This window comes from Melospiza melodia, chromosome 1, assembly GCF_035770615.1.
Source record: "Melospiza melodia melodia isolate bMelMel2 chromosome 1, bMelMel2.pri, whole genome shotgun sequence".
Taxonomy (NCBI): domain Eukaryota; kingdom Metazoa; phylum Chordata; class Aves; order Passeriformes; family Passerellidae; genus Melospiza; species Melospiza melodia.
Window position 1 is genome coordinate 154,382,009 of NC_086194.1, and position 27,880 is coordinate 154,409,888.

General features: G+C 38.6%; 1 protein-coding gene across 3 annotated transcripts; it reads left to right on the forward strand.

The window, feature by feature from the left end:
* The first annotated feature begins 912 nt into the window (after window positions 1-912).
* On the forward strand, window positions 913-21,334 carry NBN (nibrin). 3 transcript variants are annotated; one of them, XM_063172722.1, is made up of 16 exons: window positions 913-1,045; window positions 2,898-3,031; window positions 4,604-4,749; window positions 5,992-6,151; window positions 6,553-6,656; window positions 9,150-9,267; window positions 9,545-9,735; window positions 10,779-10,879; window positions 12,360-12,486; window positions 12,935-13,192; window positions 13,466-13,934; window positions 15,908-15,979; window positions 17,178-17,333; window positions 18,325-18,438; window positions 19,439-19,488; window positions 21,136-21,334. In XM_063172722.1, the coding sequence occupies exons 1-16, from the start codon at window positions 1,015-1,017 to the stop codon at window positions 21,164-21,166; spliced, it is 2,262 nt and encodes a 753-aa protein (XP_063028792.1). In that variant the 5' UTR covers window positions 913-1,014; the 3' UTR covers window positions 21,167-21,334. The 3 variants fall into 3 exon arrangements, with proteins under 3 accessions (XP_063028792.1, XP_063028800.1, XP_063028808.1); XM_063172730.1 differs by lacking the exon at window positions 15,908-15,979; XM_063172738.1 differs by lacking the exon at window positions 12,935-13,192.
* The last annotated feature ends 6,546 nt before the right edge of the window (window positions 21,335-27,880 follow it).

Genomic DNA, 27,880 nt, shown 5'->3' on the forward strand with positions numbered 1-27,880 from the left:
AAAAAACCTGCAACAACAAAGTAAGAACCCCAAGAAATAAACTCCCAAAAAACCCCCAAAAAAGTAGGAGAAACAGAGTGTATATCGTTCAAGGGAAGCTTTGACATTGCCAAATACTACGGAATTTAGGAAGCTTCATCGGAACAATGCTAGCAAGAGGAAACAAAGTACAAACCACGCATTGGAAAACACAAATGTGCCAAACAGCTACCTTGAAATAATCATTGTATTTCATGGTGAAAGTGAACACGATGATATGACTGAATGTATTAGTTTTCCACGGCCTGGCTTTTGGTAGCGGGAGGGGGGCACAGCAGTGACTCCTGTGAGATGCCAGCCCCAAACCACGCTGACACAGAGCGATGGGGACCGGCTGCGATACGGGCGCTAGCGAGAGCCCCGGGAAAGCGCCCGGGCTCCTCCCCGGCCGCCGGGCCCCTCCCCGGCCGCCGGGCCCCTCCCCGGCCGCCGGGCCCCTCCCCGGCCGCCGGGCCCCTCCCCGGCCGCCGGGCCCCTCCCCGGCCGCCGGGCCCCTCCCCGGCCGCCGGGCCCCTCCCCGGCCGCCGGGCCCCTCCCCGGCCGCCGGGCCCCTCCCCGGCCGCCGGGCCCCTCCCCGGCCGCCGGGCCCCTCCCCGGCCGCCGGGCCCCTCCCCGGCCGCCGGGCCCCAGCCCCTGGCCTCGTCTCGGCCGCGCCCCAGCCCGACCCCTGTCTGGTCCCGCCCAGCTTCCGCCTCGGCCCAGCCCCGGCTCCGCCCTGGCCCCGCCCCGGTCCCGGCCCGCTTTCGTCTCGGCCCAGCCCCCGGCCCCGCCCCAGCCCTTGGCCCCGCCCCGCGCACGCGCGCCGGCCCACGGCTGCGGCGGTAGCTCGAGGCCAGTAGGCGGCGCCCTCGGCCGCGCCCCTCCCCCTATCCCGGCCCAGCGCGCGGGATCGCGGCGGCAGCGACAGCTCCCGGGATTTTCCCTTCCTGGCCCGGCCTTGTCCGGGTCGCCGGGACTGCCGGGCGGAGCTGCAGGATGTGGAAGCTGGTGCCCGCCTCGGGAAAAGGTGAGGGAACGACAGACGCCTCCGCCGCTCCGGCGGGCTGGGCCCGGGCACCGCGGACCCCTCGCCGCCCCTCCCGCTGCTGCGCGGTCCCCGGGCGTGCCGGGCCGATGGCTGCCCCAGGGCCGATGGCTGCCCCAGGGCCGATGGCTGCCCCAGGGCCGATGGCTGCCCCAGGGCCGATGGCTCCGATGGCTGCCCCAGGGTTGGCTCCAGCCGGGCCGATGGCTGCCCCAGGGCCGATGGCTGCCCCAGGGTTGGCTCCAGCCGGGCCGATGGCTGCCCCAGGGCCGATGGCTGCCCCAGGGCCGATGGCTCCGATGGCTGCCCCAGGGTTGGCTCCAGCCGGGCCGATGGCTGCCCCAGGGCCGATGGCTGCCCCAGGGCCGATGGCTCCAGCCGGGCCGATGTCTGCCTCAGGGCCGATGGCTGCCCCAGGGCCGGCTCCAGCCGGGCGTGTCTGTCCGAGCTGCCTGGGCCGGTGCTGATCCAAGTCCTGGTCGCTCGGGGCGTTCGTCCTCGCCGAAACCTCCGTATTTCCCTGGAGCCCTGCCGACCACAGCGCCTGCCAAACCCAGTAGGGCTGCTTTCCGAGCCCGTGTGGGATGCCTTAGGGTGCTGCACGCTACAGAGTCCTGCTTTGAAATACCTGGAGAGTTGAACTCTGAGGCAGCAACCTCAGAAACGATGTGTAACTGTTGTGTTGATGTTTCAAGGACCAAGTGTTGAACTTCATGGCGTTTCTTGTATGAAAAGTTTTGAAACTAAATCGCCTCTATACTTTTCCTTGTTTTCTTGTCTATAGGAGCTTTAATAATAGGTATTGTATAATACATATATTTCTTTCTAAGTGCTTGTAAGGAACAGGCCTAACATAACTGTGTCTGCTCTATTTCCTGGTTCACTGGGAGGAAAATTTGGATGTTTGAATTATTTCCTGGTGGATACAGCACCTAATCATGTTGAAATGAACTGATTTACCTCTTACTGCTTAAAGAGCTCTTGAGTGAATCAAAACACTCTTCATTCTATTCAGAATGATCATTTATGCACAGTTCATATTTGGAAAGTTATTTGCCAGAGTCGATAACTGGAATCTGTCTTTATGTACTTTTATTCATCAAGGAACATTTTTGTTTCTGTTGACCAGTGGTAGCACACCTTTGGGAGGTCAAGCCATTCACTGGGAAGCCACCATGGGGTTCAGGTGACAGGTACAAAGCATAAGCTAAAGCATAAGCATTGGTCAGAGGCTGAACTTACTAAGTATCAATTTCATTTACATGAAGATCTTACATTCATTAGGAAGACATTTTCCTCTGAACCTCTTAATCAGTTATGTGAATAAATAATATAACCTCAAAAATTAGGTAGCCTTACAAAGGTGTTTTAGAAAATCTATCTTAAATTGTGGGGGGTTTTTTTCTTCTAGATGTTACACTTAATCTTCAAGAAAGTATTGGTAAAAATATATTGTCCTTGAAAAAATTGTGCTGCCACTTTTGAAACTGGTTTATCATAAAAGATGTCTTTTTATAATGGACAGAGCAAGGGAGCAAGAAAGAGGTTTTGTCTATAAGCTAAATGGATAATTCTAATCAGAATCACAGAATTCAGAGTCACAGAATAGTCTAAGTTGGAAGGGTCATTGAGTCCAGTTCTTAAGTGAATGGCACATGGGGATAAAACCTACAACCTTGGCATTACTGGCACCATGCTCTGACCATAAATGATGCGTGGCAGAGCTGAGATTTAGATGTACTACAGACTTCTCTGTGTCTCTCCCATGTGCTTCGGGTATTTTCCTGGGGTTTTTTTCTAAACTGTTATTTTTCTGTCTCTTGTTGATTTCCAGGGGAGCCCTATCGGCTGTTAAGCGGTGTAGAATACGTTGTGGGACGCAGGAGCTGCACAATTTTAATTCAGGATGATCAGTCCATCAGCCGAAGTCACGCAGTGCTGACCGTAAGTCGGCCTGAGACAAGCCCTGTAAGTAGCCACCATTTTACTGCATTATCAGTGCTCTGTGGGGCTAATTCAGGCTGCCATGACCATGCATACTCTCATTTTGCTCTCACCAGTTTTATGCTTGGAGTAGAAGCATTGATCACCTCTGTTTTTGGTTTTATTATCTTGAAATTTATTTTTTCCCCCTTAGGTTTTATTGCTTTGTTGAGGAATTTTGTGGCATAATTTTAGTAGTCCAAGCTTCCTTTTATACCAGAGCAAAGATTCACTAGGAATTTGTATTAAAATATTCATAGCAGGAAAATGATGCAATTGACTTTCACTACACAGACAAATTTTTAGGTTCTGGGAAGTGCTTCAGTTGTTTCACTGCAGACTTAGCTTCTGTTTCATTTCACATCATTAATTCCGTGTTTGCTTACGGCACGGAAAAGAAAAATGTACCAAGGAGAATTAGCAATCAGCAATTTATGTCACTGAGTGTTGTGACAGTTACGGATGTTTTGAAGCCAGTCAGCAGAAATTTCATTTATGTAACCTTATGTAGTATTTAAAATAAAACATGTGAAAGTTATTTGTCCCTTTAATACTGCAAATACTGAGTGAGTCCAGTGGAGGGCTATGAAGATAATGAGGGGACAGGAGCACCTCAGTTGTGAGGAAAGGCTGAGGGATGTGGGCCCATTCAGCCTTGAGAAGAGACCACTGAGAAGGGACCTCGTTATGTCTGTCAGCAGCTGGGAGGGTGTCAAGAGGATGGAGCCAGGCTCTTGGTGGTGCCAAACAGTAGGAATGAAGAAACTGGAACACAGAAAGTTCCACCTGAAAACACAAGAGCGGTGCTGTGAGAGGGACTCAGCACTGGAACAGAGTGCCCAGACAGGTTATGGAGTCTCTACTCTGGATACTCCAAAGGACAATCCCCAGTAGTGTTCTGTAAGGAAACCTGCTCCAACAGGCAGCTTGGATTAGATCACCTCCAGTGGTCCCTTCACACCTTACCCATTCTGTGTAGCAGCATATAACTGCATGGCAGAATTTCATAAAAACAAGCTGTCAGTGTTCTCATTGGCTTGTGAGCCACTTTGGAAATCTGACAGTATCTAACCGCTTCTCAAGAGCTGCTGGTGTCTCCATGTCCTGCAGTTCAGGAAAGACTAGCATTCCTCATGGAAGGAAGCACAAGAAAGTGCCCTCAGGTGACCTGGGGCTTTTATTTGCTATTCAGCCCAATGCCCAGGATAGAACACTGTGGTAGGTGAAAATAAAATAAATCTTAGAGCCTTGCCAAATTGCACCAGCTCAGGCTTTGGGCCAGTGAGTGACTGCCATGCACACTCCAGAAAGATGAAGTGCTATCGCCAGAAAGAGTAAGAAGCACAAAAGTTCTAAAGCTAAATACATGGATATTTTCTCTCATTCCTCTACAGCGAAAAACAGGAGACAAATAATTACATATAGCAAGACTTACTGTCTATAGTCTTTTTTTAAGATGATCTTTTGTGGGCTGCTTCTTATTTATCCATTACTTTGATTCACAATTAGTAACTTGTTTGTGATAAACTGTAATGGCTTATTTATGTTTATTTTCAGAGTCAGTCTCTCACAGTACCAGTACTAACAGTAAGAGATACATCAAAGTATGGCACTTTTGTTAATGGATCAAAACTCAATGGTGCTTCAGTGTCTTTGCAATCTGGTGACAGAATCAACTTTGGAGTCTTTGAGAGCAAGTTTAGGTAAGTGTTTTGATTATAAAATATCGAGTAAAAAATTAATTTTTTAGAAGAGTATTTTAGCACATTGTGCGACTTTGCAAGTGATACAGTAATGATTAATTTTTAGAAAGCAGAGGAGGTAAGTAGCATTTTGCCTGTGTTCCACACCTGCTTCTGAAATAGTTTTCCATTATATTTTTACATAATTTATTTTGACACTGGGATATTAAAATTGTAGATAAGAAAACATTGGCATTTTAGAAGATAATATGTCATGTACAGAGAGTATTTTCAGGCTCTTTTAGGCAAAGAACAAAATCCTACACCAAGTGAGAAGCAGGGAGAAAGATTTTGAGTTTGTTGGAGCCCTTGTTAGAATGTAATGAGAAAAGAACTGACATTGCAGGAGGATGTGAAACCAGCTTGATTTTTTTTTTCCAAATTTAACATGGTAGCCAGTGCTATCTGTTTATTTTCAGGAAGCACTTCTCAAAATGAAGTAGAGATAAATAGGAAGAGTCTAATGACCATTAAAATCAATGTGGTGGCTTTGTGCCTTAAAATTTTTTTCAGTTTAACCAATGCTGCTGGTATTATTTATTGTTAGAAAAAACTTGACATTCTCCACCTATTACTACAATAATTTTTTTTTTAATATTTTAGGTAAACATACCTGAAACATGATACAGGAATCATACCATGAGACCAGATACATCATGGCTATTGTACTAGAAAGTCTAGAAGGAAATTTAAATAATCTAAACATGAAATAATATAATTTGATATGGAAGATCTAAAATAGATATAAAGGCTTATGGTCAAGGATAATGGACATGTTAGGAAACTTACTTGAAATTGCATTTTATGATACTTATATTTTTAAGTATTGATCTGTTGATGACCTGTCCTCTTGAGCATACTTTTGCTTTTGGAGGCACACATTCAGATTTCTTTTGGATATTCCCAGACCTTGCTCTATTCTTGAGACACTAATTCTAGGTGATGTCTGTAAGAGGGCCACAAGTCCATAAAATGTTTCTGGTCAAATTGACATTAATTTTTCTGAATAAAAATTAGTATTTTGTTTTTTCAGGAAATTTTAAAGCAGGAAGATTTTACTTTGATCTAGATTAGAGTATGGGCCTTTTACTTTTTTTCCTTCAGATTTCCATGAGATACAAAATGTGATAGTTAAGTCAGCTCTGTTGATCATGATGACTGGCTGAATTAACTTAAGCAATTCTCTTTACTTGCTCTTTGCAGAGTGGAATATGAACCTTTGGTTGTCTGCTCCTCGTGTTTAGATGTAGCTCAGAAAAATGCTTTAAATCAAGCCATCCAGCAGCTTGGAGGCCTTGTAGTGAATGAATGGACAAAAGAATGTACCCACCTTGTAATGGTATCAGTAAAAGTTACTGTTAAGGTATGTTGAGCTTTTGCCTGTTGATAGCATTGCTTTGTGGCTTTCCCACGACTGCTAATTAAATTCTAGAGCTGTTCAAGACTTTTCTCTACAAAACTGTAGTCAACTCTTCTTTCTCCAAGTTTAGAAGACGTGTATGTCAACATAAGGTTGAAGGGAAAGAAAACAAAAAAAGCCAGTTTTGAAGACTTAGTGGTTTTCATTAGTTACCTTCTACATTTTCATAACTTTAATCAAAACACCAATTAAAAGCTAGGCTCTTAGAAGCAAAACAATCCTAGAAGCACAAATCAGTATTGTTTTATTTTCCACATCTTAGATCTTAAAAAGCTAATGTCAGTTGAACCATATGATGTTTGAACTTTTTCTATGTAGTAAATGTGTATTTTCTGGTTTTTCAGACTATATGTGCTTTGATTTGTGCTCGACCAATTATAAAGCCAGAGTTTTTTTCTGAATTAATCAGAGCTGTTCAGTCCAGGCAACAGTTGCCAAATCATGTAAGGTAAGTTGCCAAATCATCATGTTTACTGTGTTGCAGAATTAAATTTATGGGAGCTAGATTATCAGACAACTACACTTTTATCTGATGATTTTTGACATAATGTGCAATTCATAGTAATTTTATTTGTGGAGGAATACTTAGTATGATTAACATGTTAATATTCCAGCGATTGTATTGTTCTCATCTCTAGAGTTAAAAAATGAGCTCTGGAATTGACTCTATGCTTAGAGATGTTACTGTCACTGAAAAGGAACTTGTTTGTTGGTATTTAAATGTTGCTTCAAAAGCTTCTGGGAATTGATACATAAAAATAAATTACACTTTTATAAAAGAGATTAGATCAAGTTTATTTCATTACACAGAGGTATTTTTCCAGTGTGCTGTTAGTTACTGAGTTTACTGTAAACTTTGGTCAGAACAGAGTTAGCCTGACCATTGAATTCTCTGAAATAGAAGAGGTTTTTAATTATCTGTTGAGAGATGAAGTGAGACTAATATGCATTGGCTTTCACTAAATGAGAATGAAATATTCATTGTTTTCATGGTTAAATTAACTTCAAAAGGAAATTCTTAATTTGGAATCAATAAATACTGCAGAATAGCTCTTCTGGTTGTTTTCTCAATGGGAGAAAATGTAAAATAGTCACAGTATTGTATGTGACAATTTAATCTGAGCCCATATTGCTACTCATTTTACCTTGAAAAGGGAGACATTTGTGTTTTGTTTGAGGGTTGTGGTTGTTGGTTTTTTATTGTATGAACACGTGGTTTATATAGGTAAGAAATTCCCACTATGTATATACATTCATATGGGCATAAATATGCATATATGTTAGGAAATGGCAATTTGTTTCCTTTAGTAGGTGTGCTAGTGGCCATTGCTAGAACAGTTTGAAGACTGAGGCTGGGTAGATGCTAAACCAGGTTCTGGTGCACACATGGAAATAGAAACAAAACAAGAGGATTCACAATAAGCTGTGCTTGATATGTGGTAAAATATATTTCACAGAACATGACACTACCTTGTTACCAAAATACAGATGCCAATCTGGAGAAATTGGTGGGAAATACTCCTTAGTTTCTAGATGCTGCTTTACATTAGGAGGGTTTATGTAATATGTCAAAGCCACTCAGTCATCTGTGAAATCTGGGGGGACAGATGTCCCAAAAGTGAGAGACTTGATTATCTGAAGGGTGGTGATGGACTGAGAGTTGATGATCTGAGGGGTGGATGTATTGGAAATTTGGTGGGGGGAGGAGGAATGTTTGTGGAGGGTTTTCATTCTGAGTTCTGTCTGTGTTTCTTTAGTTGTAGGTTAATAAAGTTTTTTTTCTTCTTCATTCCGAAGTTGGAGCCTGCTTTGCTCTATTCCTGGTCACATCTCACAGCAGACACCAGGGAGCATATATTTTCATGGGGGCACTGGCATTGTGCCAGCGTCAAACTGTGACATTCTGAAGCGTCAATATTTTTGCATTTCATATATTTCTTATTTGGAATTTGCCAATCTTTGGTGTTAAACTGATTTTTTTTCCTGTATTTCTTTTTTTTTTTTTTTTTTCTTGCATAGTAAGAAAAGGATACATAATCAGCTGTCAGAATAAAGATAAGTAGTTCTGTGATCAGCCAAACTATGTACATAAACAGCTATTTGGGTACAGATGTGGTATAATTTGGTTAAAATTGACCTATAGTTTCCATTCTCTGACATATGCCTTCATATTGGTCTGTCAGACTTGCTGTAGCTGTGAGTATGTGGCTCAAAGATCTTGTAAGTATCCTGAAATTATTAGGTAGATGCATGTCCTAACTTCTGAGGCTTTTCATGTTCTGGGCAGGCCATCATTAACTGGAGCTGAGGTCACAGGCTGTGACGTAATTTAGGGCTTCAGGGTAGAGTTTTATTTTTGCCTAATACATTTCCCAGCTAAACTTCTGCTCAGTTTCCCTGTATTGGATGAACTAATAGAGAATCTGCAGAGTGAATCCCTTCTGTTCTCTATCCCACCAGCAAAAAAAGTGCACTTGTCTGCTGTCATGTTGTAGGTTGTTCTGGAGTGTGGTGGTACACAATTTGACACAGTAGAAGAGAATGAGGGGTGACTGTCCTCACAGGGAGAGTAGAGGAAGCAGGATGACTAATTTTTTGTGGAGTTTTACTATTATTTAGAGTAAGTGCAGAATAAAGTTGCAGTCTCATTTGTCAGTATTGTTAGTAAGAATGTGGATATGTGTACAGCAGATTGGGTGAATGCATTCCTTAAAGTGCTTTCTTAGTTACTGAAGTAGAAAGTCTTGGTCTTCTCTTTGATGTTGATAAACTGGGGGCTCTGTTTCTTCTTAACAATCTCTTGAAAATTATTTATGTAAGTAGTTTTCACGGAGAAATGCAGGATTTTAACTTCAGAACTTGACTCTTAAACAGGAAGGACTGTGAGTCAGTACTGGTAAACGAATCTGAATTTTGTAACTTTCATTTTCTGTTCTTGCAGCTTTTATCCTCCAGTTGATGAGCCTTCCATTGGCAGCGAAAACTTGGATTTATCTGAGCATCATGAAAGGAAAAAAATATTCAATGGAAAAACTTTTGTATTTCTAACTGCCAAACAGGTAATCAGGCTTTACATTGCAAAAATATTGCGGGGGTAGCTAAGTACAGAATTGTTCACTCTGAAATCACACTCATTCTGAGTTCATCAGGAAAGAAGAATTTCTGTGTATTTTTTCTATGGTACAGTGGCCTAAGCAAGATAAAATATAAAGAAGGAACAGAACATATTTCATCTGCAGTAGTGCATCAGTGAGAAGCACTACACTGATAATTTTGTATTCTGATACCTCTGCATTCTAAGTTGTTTTTTTTTTTTTTTTTGCATTCTCTTTATAGCACAAGAAACTGGGTCCAGCAGTTGTTCTTGGAGGAGGGGAAGTAAAGTTGATGACAGAAGGAAGAAAAGAAATGCCTTTACTACTTTCTCCAGAAGTTTGTGTAGTTGATGTGGGTTTGGCAAACTCTCAGATCTCAGGATCTGACTCTATGACAAACTGGACTGATTCCATTCTGACTGACTTGGAAAGGTGCAGCATTGTTCTCTAGTACAGCAGTAGGGTAATTTCAGAACTTCTACAGAGACTTGGTCATGGTGTTTGCATACATATTTTAGCAGGAGAATGCTTATAAAGAGGACATTTTTACATTGTTCTAAGTATTTAGCAGAGGGACTAAAACCGTTTGAAGCAGTAAAGAAAGAACTTGGCAGTTCCCTGAGGATTTGATGGATTTCCCATTTTCTTCTCTTTTTATTATCTTTTTGTAGAACTCTGTTCTACAAAAATTCATTATAATGAAGCTTCTTTAAAATTACAAACAGCAAATAGTTTCTCTTCTACTATTTAAAAGAAGTTAAAATTAATATATTCTAAGAATTCAAAATAGATAATTTATGATATTTCATTGATTATATGTATTTCATCAAAAGGAGATGAGATGGCACCTTCAGGTCATGTAGAATTATTTGTACAGTGTTTTTGAAGAACAACTTTTGTTTAATGAAAATTACTTTTTGTTTTGGTGGTAGGTTTTGTTTGAGAGGGCAGACTGCATATATTATAAAGGTTTGCATTATCATTATGCCATTTTATTAAAACAAGGAAACAAAATCTCAATCCTAACACATAAACCTAGTTCCCCTAAATTTTCCTGCTAGTTAGAGAAGACAGTACTCAATCTCTCCTCATGACTGTAGTACAGAAGATTTGGGGGGGAAGGGTGCCTGACCTGTCAGAAGTGGTCAGATTTTTCAAGTCTCTTTTCACACATTTTTGAATCAGAAGTAGAGCATAATTGGTTATATGCCCAAAAATCAGGAAAGGAGAGATGTACGGGCCAGATTACTGGAGCTATACAGTGGCTACAGCAGCAGGAAACATGGGAGTTCACATATACAGCACTTGGCTCTAATGAAGGATAATTGTGCTGACTTACTGTATTGGGAAAAAAGGTAGTGTTTTTTGAAGGAAGAATGGAACATTTTGTACTTTGCCATACCTATGGTCATTTGCCTGTTTGTCTTTGAATCTGTACTGAAAAGCTTTTTTTTTTTTTATTTGTATATTAACAGCAAGAATCTTAGGGCTATTCCAGAGGCAGAAATTGGATTGGCAGTTATCTTCATGTCTACAGAAAAATACTGCAACCCTCAAAAGCAGCCTGTTTCCAAAGGTAATTGGAAGAAGGGTAGTAATAAGTTAACAGCCTCAAAGAGGCAGTATTTCTTTTTGTGTAGGAGCATCAGTTAGAATGTTCAAGTTGATCTGTTTTGCAAGACCACTAAAAAGGAGTGACATTCTGTGAAAAATGTATACAACTCCAAAGAGGTAATTGGTTTTTAATGGTCTTGCAGTAAATTGTAATGAAAATTATATTACTGTTACGTAAAGAAAAAAGTGGATCTAAAACTAGCCTAAAAGGCAGACACGTAGAACAGTGACCTTGAAAGGAAAGGTACTTTAAAAGCATCTGAAGTTCATATTTTTAGTGACCACTGAATTCATATGTATGTAGTAGTTTGAATTCCGTGCTATTCTGTCATCATAAAAGACTGGAGTAATCAGGAAGTTAAACATGAATTTCAGAAATCGGGAGAATAAGAATGGAAATAATTCGTAAGGCTTGCATTTTTTTCTTTTTTGCCCTTTGCTCTAAACAGAATTTGCTTTAGGAAAATGCAGACACCTCCTGCACAGTTCAAAACTAAAAATAATCTTTCCATAAGTTAGGACAATGAGACATGATCACCACATTTGCTGAAGTAGTGGTTTGGGAGTGGACATTCCAAGTCGTGACTTGAAGCTTCTATTTGCAAATGCGGTAATAATAAAAGTCTTGGAGAGACAGAAAGAGGTTTTGTTTCTCTCTTTTCATGCCTCTTCATATTATTCTATGTTTTGTTGCTATGATATTTTCAGAATTATGTTTTATAGATTCTGCTTTGTTCTACAAAATGTTGTATCAAGTAGAAAATCAAAGAAAAAAAATCAAAGAACAACCCCCATAAGTTTGTCTTTAACATGCAAGAATGTTACTTGTTTGAAAATGCATTTTGAATAGAGAAAGACATCTATGCAATACTGGCAGAGATGCTGATTCCTGTTTCCAGTCTGAACAATTTAAGTGGATAAAAGTTAAGTTGTCTGAAATTGTATAAACAGACTATATATCAGAGTTTAAAGGGAGCAGGGTTTAAAATTGAAAAAAACCCTGTGTCATAGATACAATAATCACATTAGAGATCGTCATAAAGGAGTAAATATAAGGAATTTTGTGCTCTGACAGTTTTGCATGATCTGTATATTGTATGAGATATATTTTATTTTTTTGCATAAAATATATACCCCATGTTTTTTAAAGTACATTATGTACGTATTTGGTATATGATCTCTCATTATGTTTCATTTTTATTTAAGCAGAATTTCATTATTTAATCAGTAGAATATTTAACTAAATCTGAATTCCAGAATATGGTCCTTTAGAGCTGTCAATTTTTTTAAAATTAATAAATCTGCTTATTTTTTAATGAAAACTGCTTTAAGATCATTTTACAAAGATCTCACGTGATCAGGTAGTAATGTGAAATAGCAAATGCAAAGAATCACAGATTTGATATTAACCTTCTGATTCTTCTCTTGTGTTGGTCTTGCAGCTGTACCTGAAAGTTCTGCTGTTGTAGGCCGAGCCATGTCCCAGAGTGTGGCTGTGGATGAAACCGTAATGCCAACTGCTGCACATAGCAGCACCTTATACATAGCTGATACAGAAGAGCAGACATGGTAAAGTATTCATGGCAATTTCTAAGCTAATACTTGCAAATAAAGCAGTCTTTTATGGCAGAGGAGCTCTGTCATTGCCATGGGGAAAGATATACAGGGTTAGAAATGCCATTCACTGAATTGCTGTCACTTGTCTGCAGTGAGATCATTTCTGCTTTTGAGTACTAGATTACAGAAAGCATCCCATAGGATTTAGATGACTTTCAAATACACATGAAGATACTGCATATCTGTCGTGACTGGCTGAACTATTAAAAATTTTCAAGCCATTTCACAATTATAAAAATGTATTGATCATAGAAGGTGTCACAGTTTGTTTTTAGCATATTGTTTGTAAGTTTATTCAAAGTACAGGTATAGCTTTTGTAAAAAGTATATCTGTGATTGGGTGTGTATCTCTGGTAACCTCCCCGTGTGTCATTTAGTATTTCTTTCCTCTCTAATCTAGTGTGGAGATAGAGAATACTTCCCAGGTGCATAGACAAAGGAAAATGGCTTTCCAGGATACAACTGGAAAGAAAAACAGTGGCACAAGTGGCAGTGTAAATGCAGGAACATCGATGCCTAGAGGGAGCAGAACATCTGGATTCAGCCAAAGAAGTCAGCCTGTCTCACCATCTAAAATTCCAGAAGCTGGCAAAACTCGTGAGAGTGCTTCATGTCATCCAAACTCAATTACAAATTACTTCCAGGTTTCCAGAAAAAGGTACTTGAAATGTTCTTGCCATTACTTCTCTTATTGGTATGTTCATGATGTTTCTAGAAAATTTTAACTCAAGCAATGTACTTAAATTTGACATATACTTAAAAAGGTAATTTTTAGATCAAATTCCTAGAATAGAAAGCTCTTCCTCAAGGGTACTTTAAATTTCACAAGGCACTCCCTAAAACCCCAGAAGCTGTTATGTTGTAGGTGCAGCTAATCATACTCAAAAATGCTTTTGTAATTTCTTTCTTTTGTAATTTATTTCTGGCTAAGGGAAAGAGCTGAAGAAGAAGAAACCTCTGTACCCAAAATAGCCAAATTGGAGGAAAGGTCATCGCCTCTTCCCAAGAGCACTGAATCCACAACTTCATTGATGTGCAATAGTGAAGCAAAACAGCATCAAAAGAAAAATAACATCCTTGACCCAAACCCAAATTCTGCAGAAGACAGGGGTATGAAGCCTATGAGGGAAAGTGTCAAACTAACAAGTGATAGAACAGACACTAAAACCTCTTCTAGAGAAAATCATGCACCAAAAAAGAGAAAGGAGTTAGATGATTTATCTGAAGATACAGAAGCACTAGAAATTGTGTTTGGAAGTGGAGACGTAGCCTGGGAAGATCAAATGGCAGATCATGACCAGGAGGCTCAAAGAAGTAAACGAAAAAAACAATGTTTGGAAGCCAAAGGAAGCAGGATTCCAGAAGTAACTGTAAATCAGCAAGAGGAGAATAAAGTGTTGGTAAGTTTTATATTCTTCTCAGGTGCCTAATCTTGAAATTTGCAATTTTGTTAAAAGGATGCAATTAACTCCTTTAAGGAGGAGGTTGCCTGCATAAAGAAAGTGGCTCTGTAAAGTTTGTTTGCTTCCATCTCATACATTGATTTTTAGTTCAGAATGATTCATCTTTTACATGTGAACATTGCAGTTTTACACCTACCTAAATGGCTTTTCATTCTTCTGGGCATTTTTTTCTTTGCTTATTGAAAGCTGCCTTTATATACTGTAAGTAGAATAGGAGAATATATTTGTAGTCCAAGAAAAATTTGGACTGCTTGTTGCTGTGTTAATTACAGTAATTTGGACTGCTTGTTGCTGTGTTAATTACAGTATTGTTATTTATACTAAGATAGTACTCAATTATATTTTTGTAATTATTTTCTAAAGAAACTTCTGGTTGACATCTTCTGTTGAATACCACAGTAATGTCCAACATCTTTTGAGTCTTTTGATATTGTGTAAAAGATTATTAAAATTCCTGTATGAGAAATTTAATACCAAAACCAACAAAAACAACAGCAAAACCAAAACACAGCTTGTGTTTTTGTGATTATTTTCCTGTTTCTGTTTTTGACACTGAGGAAATTCTCTAAGAGATATGAAGAAAACCATACATCTTGAGTTAACAATGGTCACTTTGTTGGAAAAAAAGAAAAGCAGATTTGTAAAGGAAAATAATGTTAAGAGATCTAGGGTATTAACAATACAATAGGAATAAGAGCAAAAGTTTATTTTTTTGTTTATTTAGAATATATGTACTTTAGCACTTACTGTCCAGTCCATTTACAGTGTAGGCAGTGTTTAAGTGTTTAAAAGTTTGAATGCATGATTAACTGGAATTTGCAAGATTCCTTGGACCACATAAGAATGACTAATTCTCTATGCATCCTTAGGTGAGAGCAGCTTGACACCTTGTTGATGCTTTACTGGAGCTTGCTTCTGGCAAAGTGTGAACTTTAACTTCATTATAATGGTGTTTTTTGTGTGTGTTACTAACAGGCAAACTTTAAAAGACAAGTCCTGTGATTTAGGGAATTTTGTTTCTTGCTTTTTACACTGTCAGGCAGTAGGTCCTTTTTATTAGGTCTGAGCATACTGGGCGACTAAAATTGGTGCTTGCAATAGTCTGTTGAATTTTGGTGCTTGGAAAGTTTTTCTAGTCTAACTTTTTGTCAGGATTCTGAAGGAGAAAAATACTCTTATGTGCAGCTAAACTGGTACTTTAGCAGATAAATATGCTTAAAGATTTCTGCTGAAAAGAAGTCTTTTCATAGTTTAATAATGACTTACTTTATTAATGTAAAATACATTTCCAGTCGACTGGGAAGGAGATTTCATGATAAAGGCAAATTTGATAACTGCTTTCTCTAAGTACAGATGCACCTTGTGTATCTGACAAGACAAAGAAAGTGAGCAATTGACTCAAAACCTACAAGGTGCATAAAGCTGATTTGGTATTTTACCAACTATTGAAAATAATTTATGTAATGCAAACCTAGTTTTAAACTGTAGGACATAATCAACCTGCAGAACACTTTCTTCTGGTAATGAAACGTCCTTTCTACACATACGTGCACTTCAAATATCAAATTGAAAGTGTTACTTTTTATATTCAAAAGCTTTTACAGTCTTCCAGAACCTGACAGAACTTTGAAGATTGTATAGATGGACAAAACTTCCTAGTGTATAAGGAAGGAAAGGAAAAAAAAACAAGTGAACAAACACTAGTGACTTAATTGAGAAAATCTCCAATGATTGTTACAATGTGCATAAAATCATAAAAATTTTAATGTACAGGGCAATTTATTTCCTGTCTAAAAATTTATATTGATTTGAATATGTTTATTCTACCATAAAGACCAGAAAACAATTCTATGTAGTTAAATTTCCATTTCATTTCAGTTTTATATTTAAAATAATTTTTAATCAAATAGAAAGAAGAGGAACTTGGATCAGTTCTAACTTCAGAAATGAAAAGTAATATCAAGCAGGAGTCTCCAGTCTTGGTAAGGAGCCAGCTAATTGTAAGTGTGAACAGCGAACTTTAAGAAACATTACAAAAACACATCAAAATTTTGCTCTTCATAACATAGTATTTTTGGATCCTGTTTCAGGGTAAAGGAGGTTTGGAGGATTGCACTCCTTAACATAATCATATGTAAATTTGAATAGTGTAGTCCAGCTTGTAGACTGTGAAGAAAAGTAGTTAATCTGTGTGCCTCTGTAATGGCATTTGGTGGATACTTAAAGGTGACTGAAACTACATGTCACTGTATTAACTCCTTGCTGTGGCTGATGATTTTCTTGGATTACTACTTAAAGACCGGCCAGGGATGTAATCTTGTCTGCTGTAAGATCACAATTAAAATGGAAGAGATGGAGCATTGGAAAAATAGATGTCATATACAGTGATTAACAGTAGATAGTGTGCTGTTTTTCTGTAGGTGAGATGAAGGAAGGAAGGAGAGGAGAATTTCTTGGAGTGGCAGTGAGGCAGAGGAAGGGAGACTAGGCTGAATGAAACTGAAATTAATAAAGTTCTGAAGAGATAGAATGTAGCCAGTCAACAAGGGACAGAATAATACCATTTCACCTACATACCAAAAAAAAAACCCAATTAGAGGGAATGCTGAGCAGGTATATTAAAGTGCAGGGTCAGCTCAGATTAAGGACTTACAGTTATATTTTACTGTAAAGCAGCTGTACTGCATCTGGGATAGCTGTCCTTGAACATAGTTCTGTGTTACTTGTGAGCTTGTCCTGTGCCCAGACTCCTTAGGAATCCACATAGATGTAGCCCCAGGCAGCAGAGTGTGCATGCAAACTTGCTTGCAAATGTATGAGCATTCTCATGGACAAGAAAAATTTGATATATTAATCAAATTCAGCCTGCAGCCCAAATGTTGGGCAGATCTCTGTAGGCTAGAATTGAGCTGAAGATGTTCAACTTTGTCTGCCATGGAGCATTTAAATACGTATTTAAACATAAGCAAAACAAACTTACTTTATTCATAGTATATAAGGAGGCTGAGAAGTCTGTACATCATCTTAGCTTCTAGCACTGCTCCTGCTTTCCCTCACTGTTTTGTAATGCTAACTTTTGTTTAGCTCTGCTTATGATAGTATCTCTACAGTTTGTACTGTAGATATGCTGTATGTCTGTTCACACACTTGAATGATTCTTCCTTTTTCTTCCCACATAAGAACCACAGCAAACTGCAAGATGAGTCCAGCAATCTTCCTAGCAGGCTTCTCTTGACAGAGTTTAGGTCACTGGTTGTCAGCCATCCAAGACAGAACAGTCATCTCCCTGGAAATAACAGCTATGGGGGAAAGAAAAATTTCAAAATGTTCAAAAAGGTTGGTGTAGTTTTTGAATGGTCACAAGATGGCACTATTAAAAAATACTAAGAAGTGTTGCCTTCTCATTGTAGAAATGTGTTACTAAAGGTTTTTTTATAAATTGATAATAACTAACGAAAGAAAGAATTTAAATACCATATTATACTGTAAACAGTACTTTGTTAGTTGGCTGAAGAAGTGCCAGGTTGACAAAGGCTTACCTTGTGCTAGATTATGTAGATACTTGTATTCCCTGTTCCAAGCTGTTACTTGGAATAAGTTGTTAAGTGATAGCTACTGTAACTTCAGTTATACCTCCAAAAGCTAGCAATCCCACTTCTCCAAAGACCTGTATGCACAGCATAGTCTGATTCAGAATCTTCCATTTTAACTAATAAATCTTGGATTTAGAAATAGAACTAAAGCTATATCATAAAGAAGGTAAGATGATTGCTTGCTTGGGTCCTGAAGACAATTGCAAAATGATTCTTAGTGTTCAGTGTAAAAGTACCACTTCAGCTTATATTAAAAATAAAATAAAAAGTAAAATCATATGGTATGAGATGACTAGAAAGGCACTTCCGTAAAATACTGTCTAGAATGTGATCAGATAATACTGCTTCCTGGGAGTATGCTCTCATTTTTAGATAATGTTTTAATTTTCTGATAGTAGTTTCTTTTCCACTGTTTTGTTAGAATTGCTTATGCAGTCTGACAGTAAAATATAAACTGATATTTATCGATACTTCAAACTCCACTTATTGCACTATGAAATTAACTTATCCGATGTATTTTTGTTTGTTTCTTTTGGTAAAAGGAGGGAGTTAATAGCTTTCTGTAAATGCTTTTTTAACTTCAGTCACTTTTAAATATGATCTTTGAATGTTAATCAAAGGAAGACTGCCTGACTTTCTTCTGTGATATCTGAAAAGACTTTCTGAATTTATTAAAATAGATCTTTTATTTGCAGTATGTTTGCCTTGTATTGTAAGAATTTATTGTCCAACAGGTAGCTTACCCTGGGACAGGACAACTTCCACACATTATTGGAGGATCAGATTTGATTGCTCACCATGCTAAAAAGAATTCAGAGCTAGAAGACTGGTTAAGGCAAGAAATGGAGGTAAGAAATTAATTTTTAAACGTGATCAAATAAAAACTTGAGTAATGTCAATGGTCATACCAACGTGTGATCGTTACTGGAATACTTTAGGATTTTAATTTTTAGATAAAACCTCAGCTGGTTAGTCATCCACACATGCTCATGGAAGCATGTACAGTAGTAAAGTTACTGAATGTCAGAGGTCAGTTGTAACACTCATCTTTTTCTGGTTATTTAAATTCATTTGGCATGCAACACTCATGTAATCAGAAATATTTATAGAAAGCAAAATCAGTAACCTAAATGAGAACAATCTTTTGGTGAGTGAAATAAGCGCCATGTAAACTCGTGACTTGTAAAAATGTGACAGGGAGCTGGGAAGAATTTCTGTGTGGCTAACTGTGTTCAAATAGTTCTACAGTGCAGTTGGTATTCTGCCCTTGAATAGAACAGAAAATGCATGAGTAAAACTCTGCTGGAGTATACTGAAGAGATGTAGTAAGAATAAATTTAATATTTTTTCTTTTGTGCATCTCTTTAGATTTAGAAGTCCTAAAAAACCACTTATCATGGCAATTCTTTAGCACTTTCATTTTCGGATAGTTTCCTTACAAATACTTGCTGATGAGTCATATTGTTCCCACAGCCTGATTGAGATGCAGTTGCATCAACATTTCTTATCTCTTTTTTTTAATCCCTGAATATAGATAATGCTAATTATAATTCCCCTTATACACAAATAATCAGATTTAAGAAATTATATTTCTATAATGGTGCTTAAAACTGAAAAAACACATTTCTGACCAAAATTGACACCTTTCACAAACTATTCCATTTCATTAGTTGGTGGCAGTAGCCAAATTTGGGTAGTGAAATAACTTGTCTAATGTGAATATGCACTAAATGGAGTACCTAGAGAGAACTTACTTCGGGGAAAACTGTGTTAGTGCAGGAATATTGTTTTTCTAGATAGCTCATTAGAATTATCCTTAACAATCAAATATTAAATCAACTTTCTCAGGAACAGAACCGACAGGCAAGAGAAGAATCACTTGCTGATGATCTCTTTAGGTAAGACTTTTATGTTTGTGCTTAAAAATGTGTATTTTTTGCATCAGAGTTTTTGGACAAATTTTGATTTTGGAAGAGATTACTTTGACTATTCTTTACAAAATTTCATGTATTCTCATATATAAAATGTAGTCAGAAGTGGTTCAGCAATTTCTCTGGGGAAAAAAAACCAGCCTATTCAGGCTTCATTTAAGATGGAAAATGGGAGGAGGTGAGTTGGAGGAGAAAACATGAAAAGATGTTCATGACTGTCAGCATCTTTGTAGCCAGTCACAGACAGGGTTGAAGCTGCTGTTGTTCTGATGAGAGATTTCCATCATGTATCATCTCCTACTCCTATCTGCTTTATCTCCCCACTCCTGCCCATAGAATCCATATCAAATCCATAGAATCTTCCATAGAATTTGATGTCCAGAAGACAGTTAAGCATTAGAACGATCATGTTACAATGCTATAACAATAAAATCAAATCACTGTTTTGAGAGTTAATACAGGGACCTCATTTTGTTTTGCAAAAACTTCATTACTTTCTATGTTTTTTATGTGAAGAAACAACTGACCAGTGTTTGACTTCTCACCTCTCATGAATTTCTAACTAACACCAAAAGTTGTGCATTTGAGTAGAGAAATGTATGTGGTGAAGAAAGATTTTTTTTTTTTTTTTCTGATTCATTGTCAAACAAACATGATACTAACATGCTAATACATGTTAGAGCCATTCAGAAAATCTTACTGCATTAACAACTTGCTCTGTTCATTAACAGTTAATAATGGAGCATGTATTTTAAAGGGTATACATTTAATTTTTGAAGTCTGAGTTGTATAGCAACAACAGTGACTTCTAATACCTTTCTAGATACATGGTGATGTAATTTTGCTCACAAGTTGTCACATTTTTCTGTCTAAGCATAAAGTCTTGATGAATGAAAGCAGAATTAGTGGAAGTAAAACTACCTGATCATTCAGATGTGTCTGTAAGTTATTCATGCATGAATACAAAACACATCACAATTTCAAAGAAATGACAGGAATTTGGGAGATGAAGCACAAGTGGAGAAGACCAATGGATAGCAGTGTCAAGTAGAGTCAAACTATAAGCATATTGCAGTAAATCAGTAACTATTTAGTATATCCAGAAAGTAGCTCTAAATTTCTAAGTCAGTCAGAAGCTATATAAAGGGCAAGGTAGGGTGAGGATCTTTAGGTGGGAGTAGGAAGCAGCAGAAAGGTTTTGTGTGAATGAGTTGTGGCCAAATGTACATCAGCATAAACATACAGGACCCCTTTTCCCTCCCTCCTCTCTTGTTTTTTGTGGTGTCCTTTTCCAGTGAAGAGCTTAGTGTTGGGACATTAAAGGCTTGGAAAAGCTTGTTCATGCATCAGATTTAAAGGTTGTAAGTAGTTAGGAAATCTGAAAATTTCATTAAGAGTTATCTTAAGTTCATACAGAGGTTCTTCTACCTCATGCATCCTTCATTCTGATGGTAGTAACTATGGTTAATTAAAGGAGAAAGGACTGAGCACTGGCTGTTCCCTTGTTATGAATATGTAATAAAGCTGTTTGCATCACACTGTCTATCTATATAAACTTCGAATATCATTGTTTTACTTATTAGTGACACAGATTTTATTTTTTTTTTGTTGCAGATATGATCCTAATGTGAAGAGAAGAAGATAAATTGTGACCTGGATTTACAGTGTTTCTCTGGGAAAACCTGCTTTCTGTTCCTTAGGTTTCCTGGTTACAGTGTGTATGATGTTCCTATATGTGACCATTTGAATGTCTCTTATTGTAAGACGTTTTCTAAGTCTTACTTTTATTAAAGAAAAAGAGAAGTTCCTTTCACTGCTTGGTACTTAGAGATTGCACCATTGTCAAAACCTTCCCATTAGTTACTTCAGAGTAATGCTCAGTAAAATACTGTAGATACTTAGGATTTCATTTTAGGCTATTTCTAATGTTTGGTTATCAGAACTGTTTTGGGAAAAAAGGAAGTTAGCATCAGGCTATTTTTTCTTTTTTCAGAAAGGCTTTGTTAATTAGGCATTTTCAAAGGTATTATCTTAAGAATTGAAAATCTATTAAGGCTGAGATGCAACTGGTATTTGATCATGATATGATATGGTTGATAAGATATAATCATTATATGATTCATAATGAACCATTTCTCTGTGGTTCATTTTATAGAGCATATGCTATTTTTACTGGTACAGAGTATCTTGGAACTGAAAAAAAGCTTCTTTTTCTCTTGCTTGAACATATTTTCATTTACACTTTTAAATCGGTGTGGTTGAATGTTCTTTTGTGAAAACCCACTTCCAAGGCAGACAAAAGTCTTAAAGAGCTGTTACACTCCAGTTTGGAGTTCTATAACCCATTTCTTTCTCTCATGCCTTTACTTTTTGCAATCACTGTGTAAAAATACAGCCTTCAAAATAGTTTGATTGACAGGGAAAGCTATGAAACAATTACCTGTTTGTGGTTTTAGGAGAGCTCATCTTAATGATCTGAGAATTGCAGTTAGAGAGATTACCCTGGAAGTAGAGTGAGAAAAACTTTCCAGACTTCCTGCTCAAGTGTATGAGGTCTGTCTCACATACAGATAAAGATGGACAGATGTCATATGCAGATTAAGATGGACAGTTGCATCCTGTTTCAAGGGGGAGGATCTCCTTCCTCGTGTGAGGAAGTAATCTGGTTGATGTAATTGAATTGACACAGGCAGACTCCGTTGAAGCCGCTCCGTCGTCTGTCAGATCTGAGGAGCAGCATTGGGAGGTCTGTGCATGTCAAGGTAGCAGATGTGCTGAAGTCATCATGGTTGCAACATGCAGAACATATTTGGCCTTCCAAAGCCAATGTTTTCTTGGCATCTTTTTGCTGGTCAGCAGTGTCCAGAGTGATACACAAAGTGCAGCCCAATACTTCTGAGCTCCACAAAAGCTGTGAGAGTGTTTGCACAAATCTTATCCACCAAACACCTTTAAAAAGACTTAAGCAGTTCCTAAGCAGTTGAAATTCTTTCTGAAGGAGATGTACTGACTGTTCTGTCCTCAGGTGAGTTGTTCTGCTATCACTGTGAGAATTTCCAGGTTTTCTGGCTGAAGACCTACTGGTCCAACAGCTCTTGTAGACTGCTGAGGTTTTGGATTGTTGTTACTAAATTCAAGCTAATAGTTTGGATAGCAGAGTATCAATGAACAAGATTTTCCAAGATTCTTCAGAAAGGTTGTATTTACAGTTCTAAAAAGTAGCTGGAGAATTTCTGAGGTGACAGGACAAGACATGCAATGTTTAGGGGCCTTCTACAAAAAAGTAAAGACTAAGTCCTTTGCTGCCCAAACTGCAATCTGCTAGGGGCTCAAGCAACCCTGGTGGCATAGCTGAGAGCGGTCTTGTTCATGTTTTGTGATTTGAAATCCAGTTTCCCAGACAGCTGAATTAACCAGCTTTGATACTTTTTTTTTTTTTAATTTAGTATTTAAGAGTTGTTTAAGGGTCCCTTTCAACTTAGAATGTTCTAGGATTCCAACTTGAGGGTGCCTAGTAGTGATACAGTTTGGTTTGTAATCCAGTTTCTGCTGCTGTCCAGTTGATGAAAAGCCTACACATTAGAACACCTGAGCTGCTATTTCAGTATGAAGTTAGGCTTGCATTAAAAAGCTTAGACAGACAAACCCCCATGGCTTTAATTTTAACACCAAATTCATGTGACAAGTCCTATTCATTATTCTGAAGGCTTCCTTCCATTTTGACTTATTTTTGTTATGACTCAAGACATTAGAGGAAATATGCTTGTTGGCTTACTGGTTTCTGTTGCTGAAGTTCTGAGGTAGGTGATAAAGGACATAATTACATGATCCAATAAATTTCAATTTCCAGTAAATTACATCAGTATCTGCCTTATCCCTGCAGCTAGTGCATTAACTTCACCTGGTATTTCCTTTATGGTATGGAACATACTGTTGTAGGCTAGTCCCATTGGGCAGCTAAGCCCCAGGCAGCCACTCACACACTCCCCAGCAGGATGGGAGAATCACAGAATCAGAAAAGAGAAGGATGGAAAGCTCAAGGGTGGAGGCATTTTATAGGTAAGGCAAAGGTTGTGAGCACAAGCAAGGGCAATCAACTTTGCATCCTGCAGTTCAGAAATTCTGCTGCATGCTCTATTTTCACTGGGCAGCTTGTGCTCTCTGGTTTCAACCATTCAGTTTCTGGGAGAGCTTGTTTGGTGCTACTTTTCTTTAGAAGGTTAAAAAAAGTTCAGTAAATCCAAGAAGATATTTAAGGTTTCTTTCATCTGCCACACTCACGGTCTGCAAGTATACCCACCTTTTGACAAAGTTCTGCTCTTCACCTTAAAAATACATCTAAACATTAACTTCAGATCTTACACTTTTTGTGTGTAACTGAGGTTGAGGGTTTGCTTGGGATGTTTTTTTTTTTTTTGGTTAAAATATTTTTATTCACGCTGCTTACAGGAAGGAGATGCACACAATATATAAACTAAATAAACTTTTTATTAGCAAGGCTCTTAACATACAGTCTTGCATTCAGCAGCTTAGCTGATGAAAACAGTTTAAAGCAGATTGAATCACTCTAGGTACTGCTAAAACTGTGGATAGGTGCTGTATCCCTGCATAAAAACCTGTTTAATTTTCAGTTTACTTCACACCAATTTCAGCTGACTTCCCATTTTCTACATCAACTGGGGAAGCCACAGGTTTGGTTTTTTTTGGAGAAGACAACTGAGATGTTCACACTGTTGAAGTGTGATTTCTATTTCTGTCCATTCACATCTCTGAGTCTGTCCTTTTTTCTCCTTCCCTTAACTCCCCCATCTTCCCCAGAGCGGTGGCGGTTGTGCGTCAGGGCTGGCCTCTCCTTTGTCATTGCGCCCATTCCTATATGTGGAAACTGTGTTTGCAGTCAGCTTGAGCTCCTCCATCCAGCCACCTCCCCATCACCTTCCTCTGAAATGCCAAGTCCCTTCCTTGCCTTCATTCCTGATGTGTGATAGGCTCTATTCCACATTAAATCCTGAGACAGCAGCTGAAGCTTCTACTGTAGACCTACCTCTAACCCACTCCCCATCTTGCTCCAGCCCATGTTATACAAATGATTTCTCAGTCCATACTTTTCCTGTCTCTCCCTCTCCCATAAAACTGGAGGGAGTCTTGCACCCTCTTCTCTTGCTCTTTTCCCTTTCTTGAATCAATCCTCAGCCACATTTGGCCACATCTGGTTTGACTCACAAATTCGTAAACTGATTTTTGCTTGATTTTCAAATTCCAATTGTGTTGATGTTCTGGTATCTCCTTAGAATTCAAGACATATGTGCCCAAAAAATTAACCCTCTCTCTTCCTTACCATTATTCCTTCCTCTTCCTCTTACAATCTTTGATTGCCATCATCATCACATTCCAGTGAGATAGTTACAGAAATGCTACACAACATCAGATATCCCTGACTAGCAACTCTCTCTACCACTTGCTTTAGCGCTCTGCCCCTACTGCTCTGCTGCAGCTTTTACTACTGGAATCTGTCAGTCATTGGTTTCAGTACCAGCTCCATGTAAAACACTTCTCCCTCATTCTGAACACTGCAGCTCTCTGACTGCTTTCTCCTCTGCAGTTTGATCCTTCATTCGACTTGAGTTCCTTACTTCTGAAAATCAAAATAACTGACTTCTAGGTGACACTGTTTTTTGTCTTCAGTCTGTAATCAGTTTTCACAAATTAAGATAAAACAAGCCTAGCATGCAAACCACAGGAATATTTATCATCAAAAGAGAGGTTTTGCTCACAAGTTGCTTACAGAAAATGTTCTGTATCATAAAAATAAGTATGATGCAAGCATACTCCAGCAAAAGATGAAAACTGGCACTGCCACACAAAAAGAAATTATATTTACACATATCTCCAAGTCCAGGTGCATTGTGAGTGAGCAAACATAGGTAGATGAATACAGTCCTTTATGTAATTTCAAACTGGAATTCCAGCATACAACCAGCATAGCAGGTCTAACAGAAATGGCCAAGGTCAGAGTATTGACTCAGTAAATTGTGCCAGGGAGATGTAAGGTAGCAGGATCAGTTCTCAAACAATAACTCACTGTTCACACAGCAGCTGGTCCTAGCATCCAAACCAATGAAAAATACTCGTTTACCTAGTTAAAGGACAACCTAAAAATGCCAGGATTCTACAGGATTTTGTGAATACATAGCAAACCTAGTTGTTAATTTTCTTTATGCTGCCATGTAAGTCTACAGAGGGTGTCTAGGGACAGTTTATTGAAGCATCCACTGTAGGCTGGCACTTACTGCCAGTGATCTCAGAATAAAGAGAGGGAGGAGGAATGTGCAAATTAGTTACTTAGTCTTCAGAACAAGTTGTTTCCTGGTTTTGATGACTACTACTTACACCAAGATTTTAAGAGTTGGTTTATGATGCCTTGAAAGTACAAAATTATCAGTTAGAAAATTACCTAACATGCAGACAGGTATAATATGAACCCAAGTTCAAGGTATGTTTGAGCTGAAATGTTCTAGTATCTGTAGACAAAACCATCTTTAAAATAGCAATTAGATTCACTACAGCTACTAAATAACACTAGAAATGCTTTTCCCCTTGCCTATAATCCTTGTTCCTTAGACCAAATTCATCCTTGACCACACAATTCTCCATGTAATTCAAGCTTCAAAAATAAATTAAAATGAAACTCCCAGCACGCCATATTCCCAAAAATACACTGTTTCAGAAAAAGAGCTATTTATAACTCCTTACTTCAGGTTTGTACCCCCAATGCCCCCAATGTCACCAAAGCCTTTCTTTTTCTGTCAAAGATGCTTCAATTTCCATTCTTTCTGCTGAGTAAAATCAACTGTTATAGTTATTTCAAACAAGACTTTTCTTTCAGGTTGGGCAAGGAGAAATGGGGAAAATATTTTAGAGTGAGAGCAAGCTCCTGGCTTGCTCTCACTCTAAGAACTGAAAAATTATGACAGAACATTGTTATTGTAATGTTCTAATAGATTATCTAAATTAAGATGTAACAGTATAAACCTTTTGGCATTTTTGGTTCCCTAACTTACTCAAAATTAAATCATTACTATATTGACAGTAATAAAATCAGCTGCCTTTAAAGCATATGTGTGCTACCTCTTCCTGTTTAGAAATGTCTGGGAGCACTGTCAGGATCCTGCTATTACAAAATATACTTGCTTGCTTCTCAGAAGTAGGAAATATGGTAGCAGAGTAACACAGCCTGATCTCTTGGCACCACACGTCGCTGATCGGGTCCTACAGCTTTGTCAGCAAAGACAATTTCTCACACACGTTACAAATCCCAGGTGGGTGCTGGAGGAACAGCTCCCATGCAGAGCTCTTGTCACAGCCCCACATCCCCCCCAGGAAGGGGGACACCCCCCATTGGCACTTCAGCACCTGTACACCTGCACTCCATACTGCACATGTTCCTCACTGCTTCCCTCCCATCACCCCTCACTCGGCATCACTTGTCAGCTGTGAAGACTCACAAGTTTGCAAATTTTACTCCCTTTCATTCTCTTTTAAGATTTGTCCTAAAAATGGCACTTCCTTTCAACTGGCTATGCAGGTCAGGCCTTCCTCAAAGTTGAGGCTTTAGTTTGATTTCTTCCAGCTTTGAGTAAATACTCTGAACTTCTGGCTCTAGCTTTCTTTTCAGTTCTTGAGTTGTGAGAGAAAGAAGCTATAGCCACCTCCTTCTACAAAATGAGTATTTTTCATTATGCAAACATCACTCTATGAAATTATTAAAAAGAAGTTGCCTACATCCACCAGGCCAGAAGTAAAATACAAGAATTCCCCAAGGGCTGAGGACAAGGGACCTGGAGCTGTGGGATACACTTTGGTGTCCCTTTCTCAGTGCATAACCACTGGGGAGCCATACTCTTTTCATGCAGTCACTGGCAAGCTCAGGCTTCTAGTCCAAGAAAGCACTTTCCTGAGAGAGAGAAGAATCCAGTGGTGTTGTCACCACTCTCTCTGGATTACCTGCAGAAAGGATTGCTGTGTTTACTCACTTGGATGAAACTTAGGCTTACTCCTGTGTGGAAAAAAAATTAAGTACAATTCAGTCAGAAGAAGTACTGGAAAGAGTCAGATTGTTAGCAAAATCTAGTAGGAGAAATCTTACTCCCAGTTCAGCATCTGGACACTTGAAATACTCATAGCAATAATTTAACTAGAAGACACATTCACAGCATTAAGAGCCAAATCCAAATGTAAAAGCTGTTTTTCCACTACCCTATTAGAAAATACACAGTAAGAGTTTACACAGCTTTAAAAATTCTGTAAATCCAAATTAACTTACTTCAGCTAAAAATTATGTTCTTCCTGTCTGCATTTT

Excerpts from the sequence above, each read along its gene's own strand:
- NBN (XM_063172722.1), top strand. The coding sequence starts at position 1,015 with ATGTGGAAGCTGGTGCCCGCCTCGGGAAAAG. Across the intron at positions 9,268-9,544 it reads TATTTCTAACTGCCAAACAG|CACAAGAAACTGGGTCCAGC; the intron begins GTAATCAGGCTT and ends TTCTCTTTATAG. Across the intron at positions 10,880-12,359 it reads AAAGCAGCCTGTTTCCAAAG|CTGTACCTGAAAGTTCTGCT; the intron begins GTAATTGGAAGA and ends TTGGTCTTGCAG.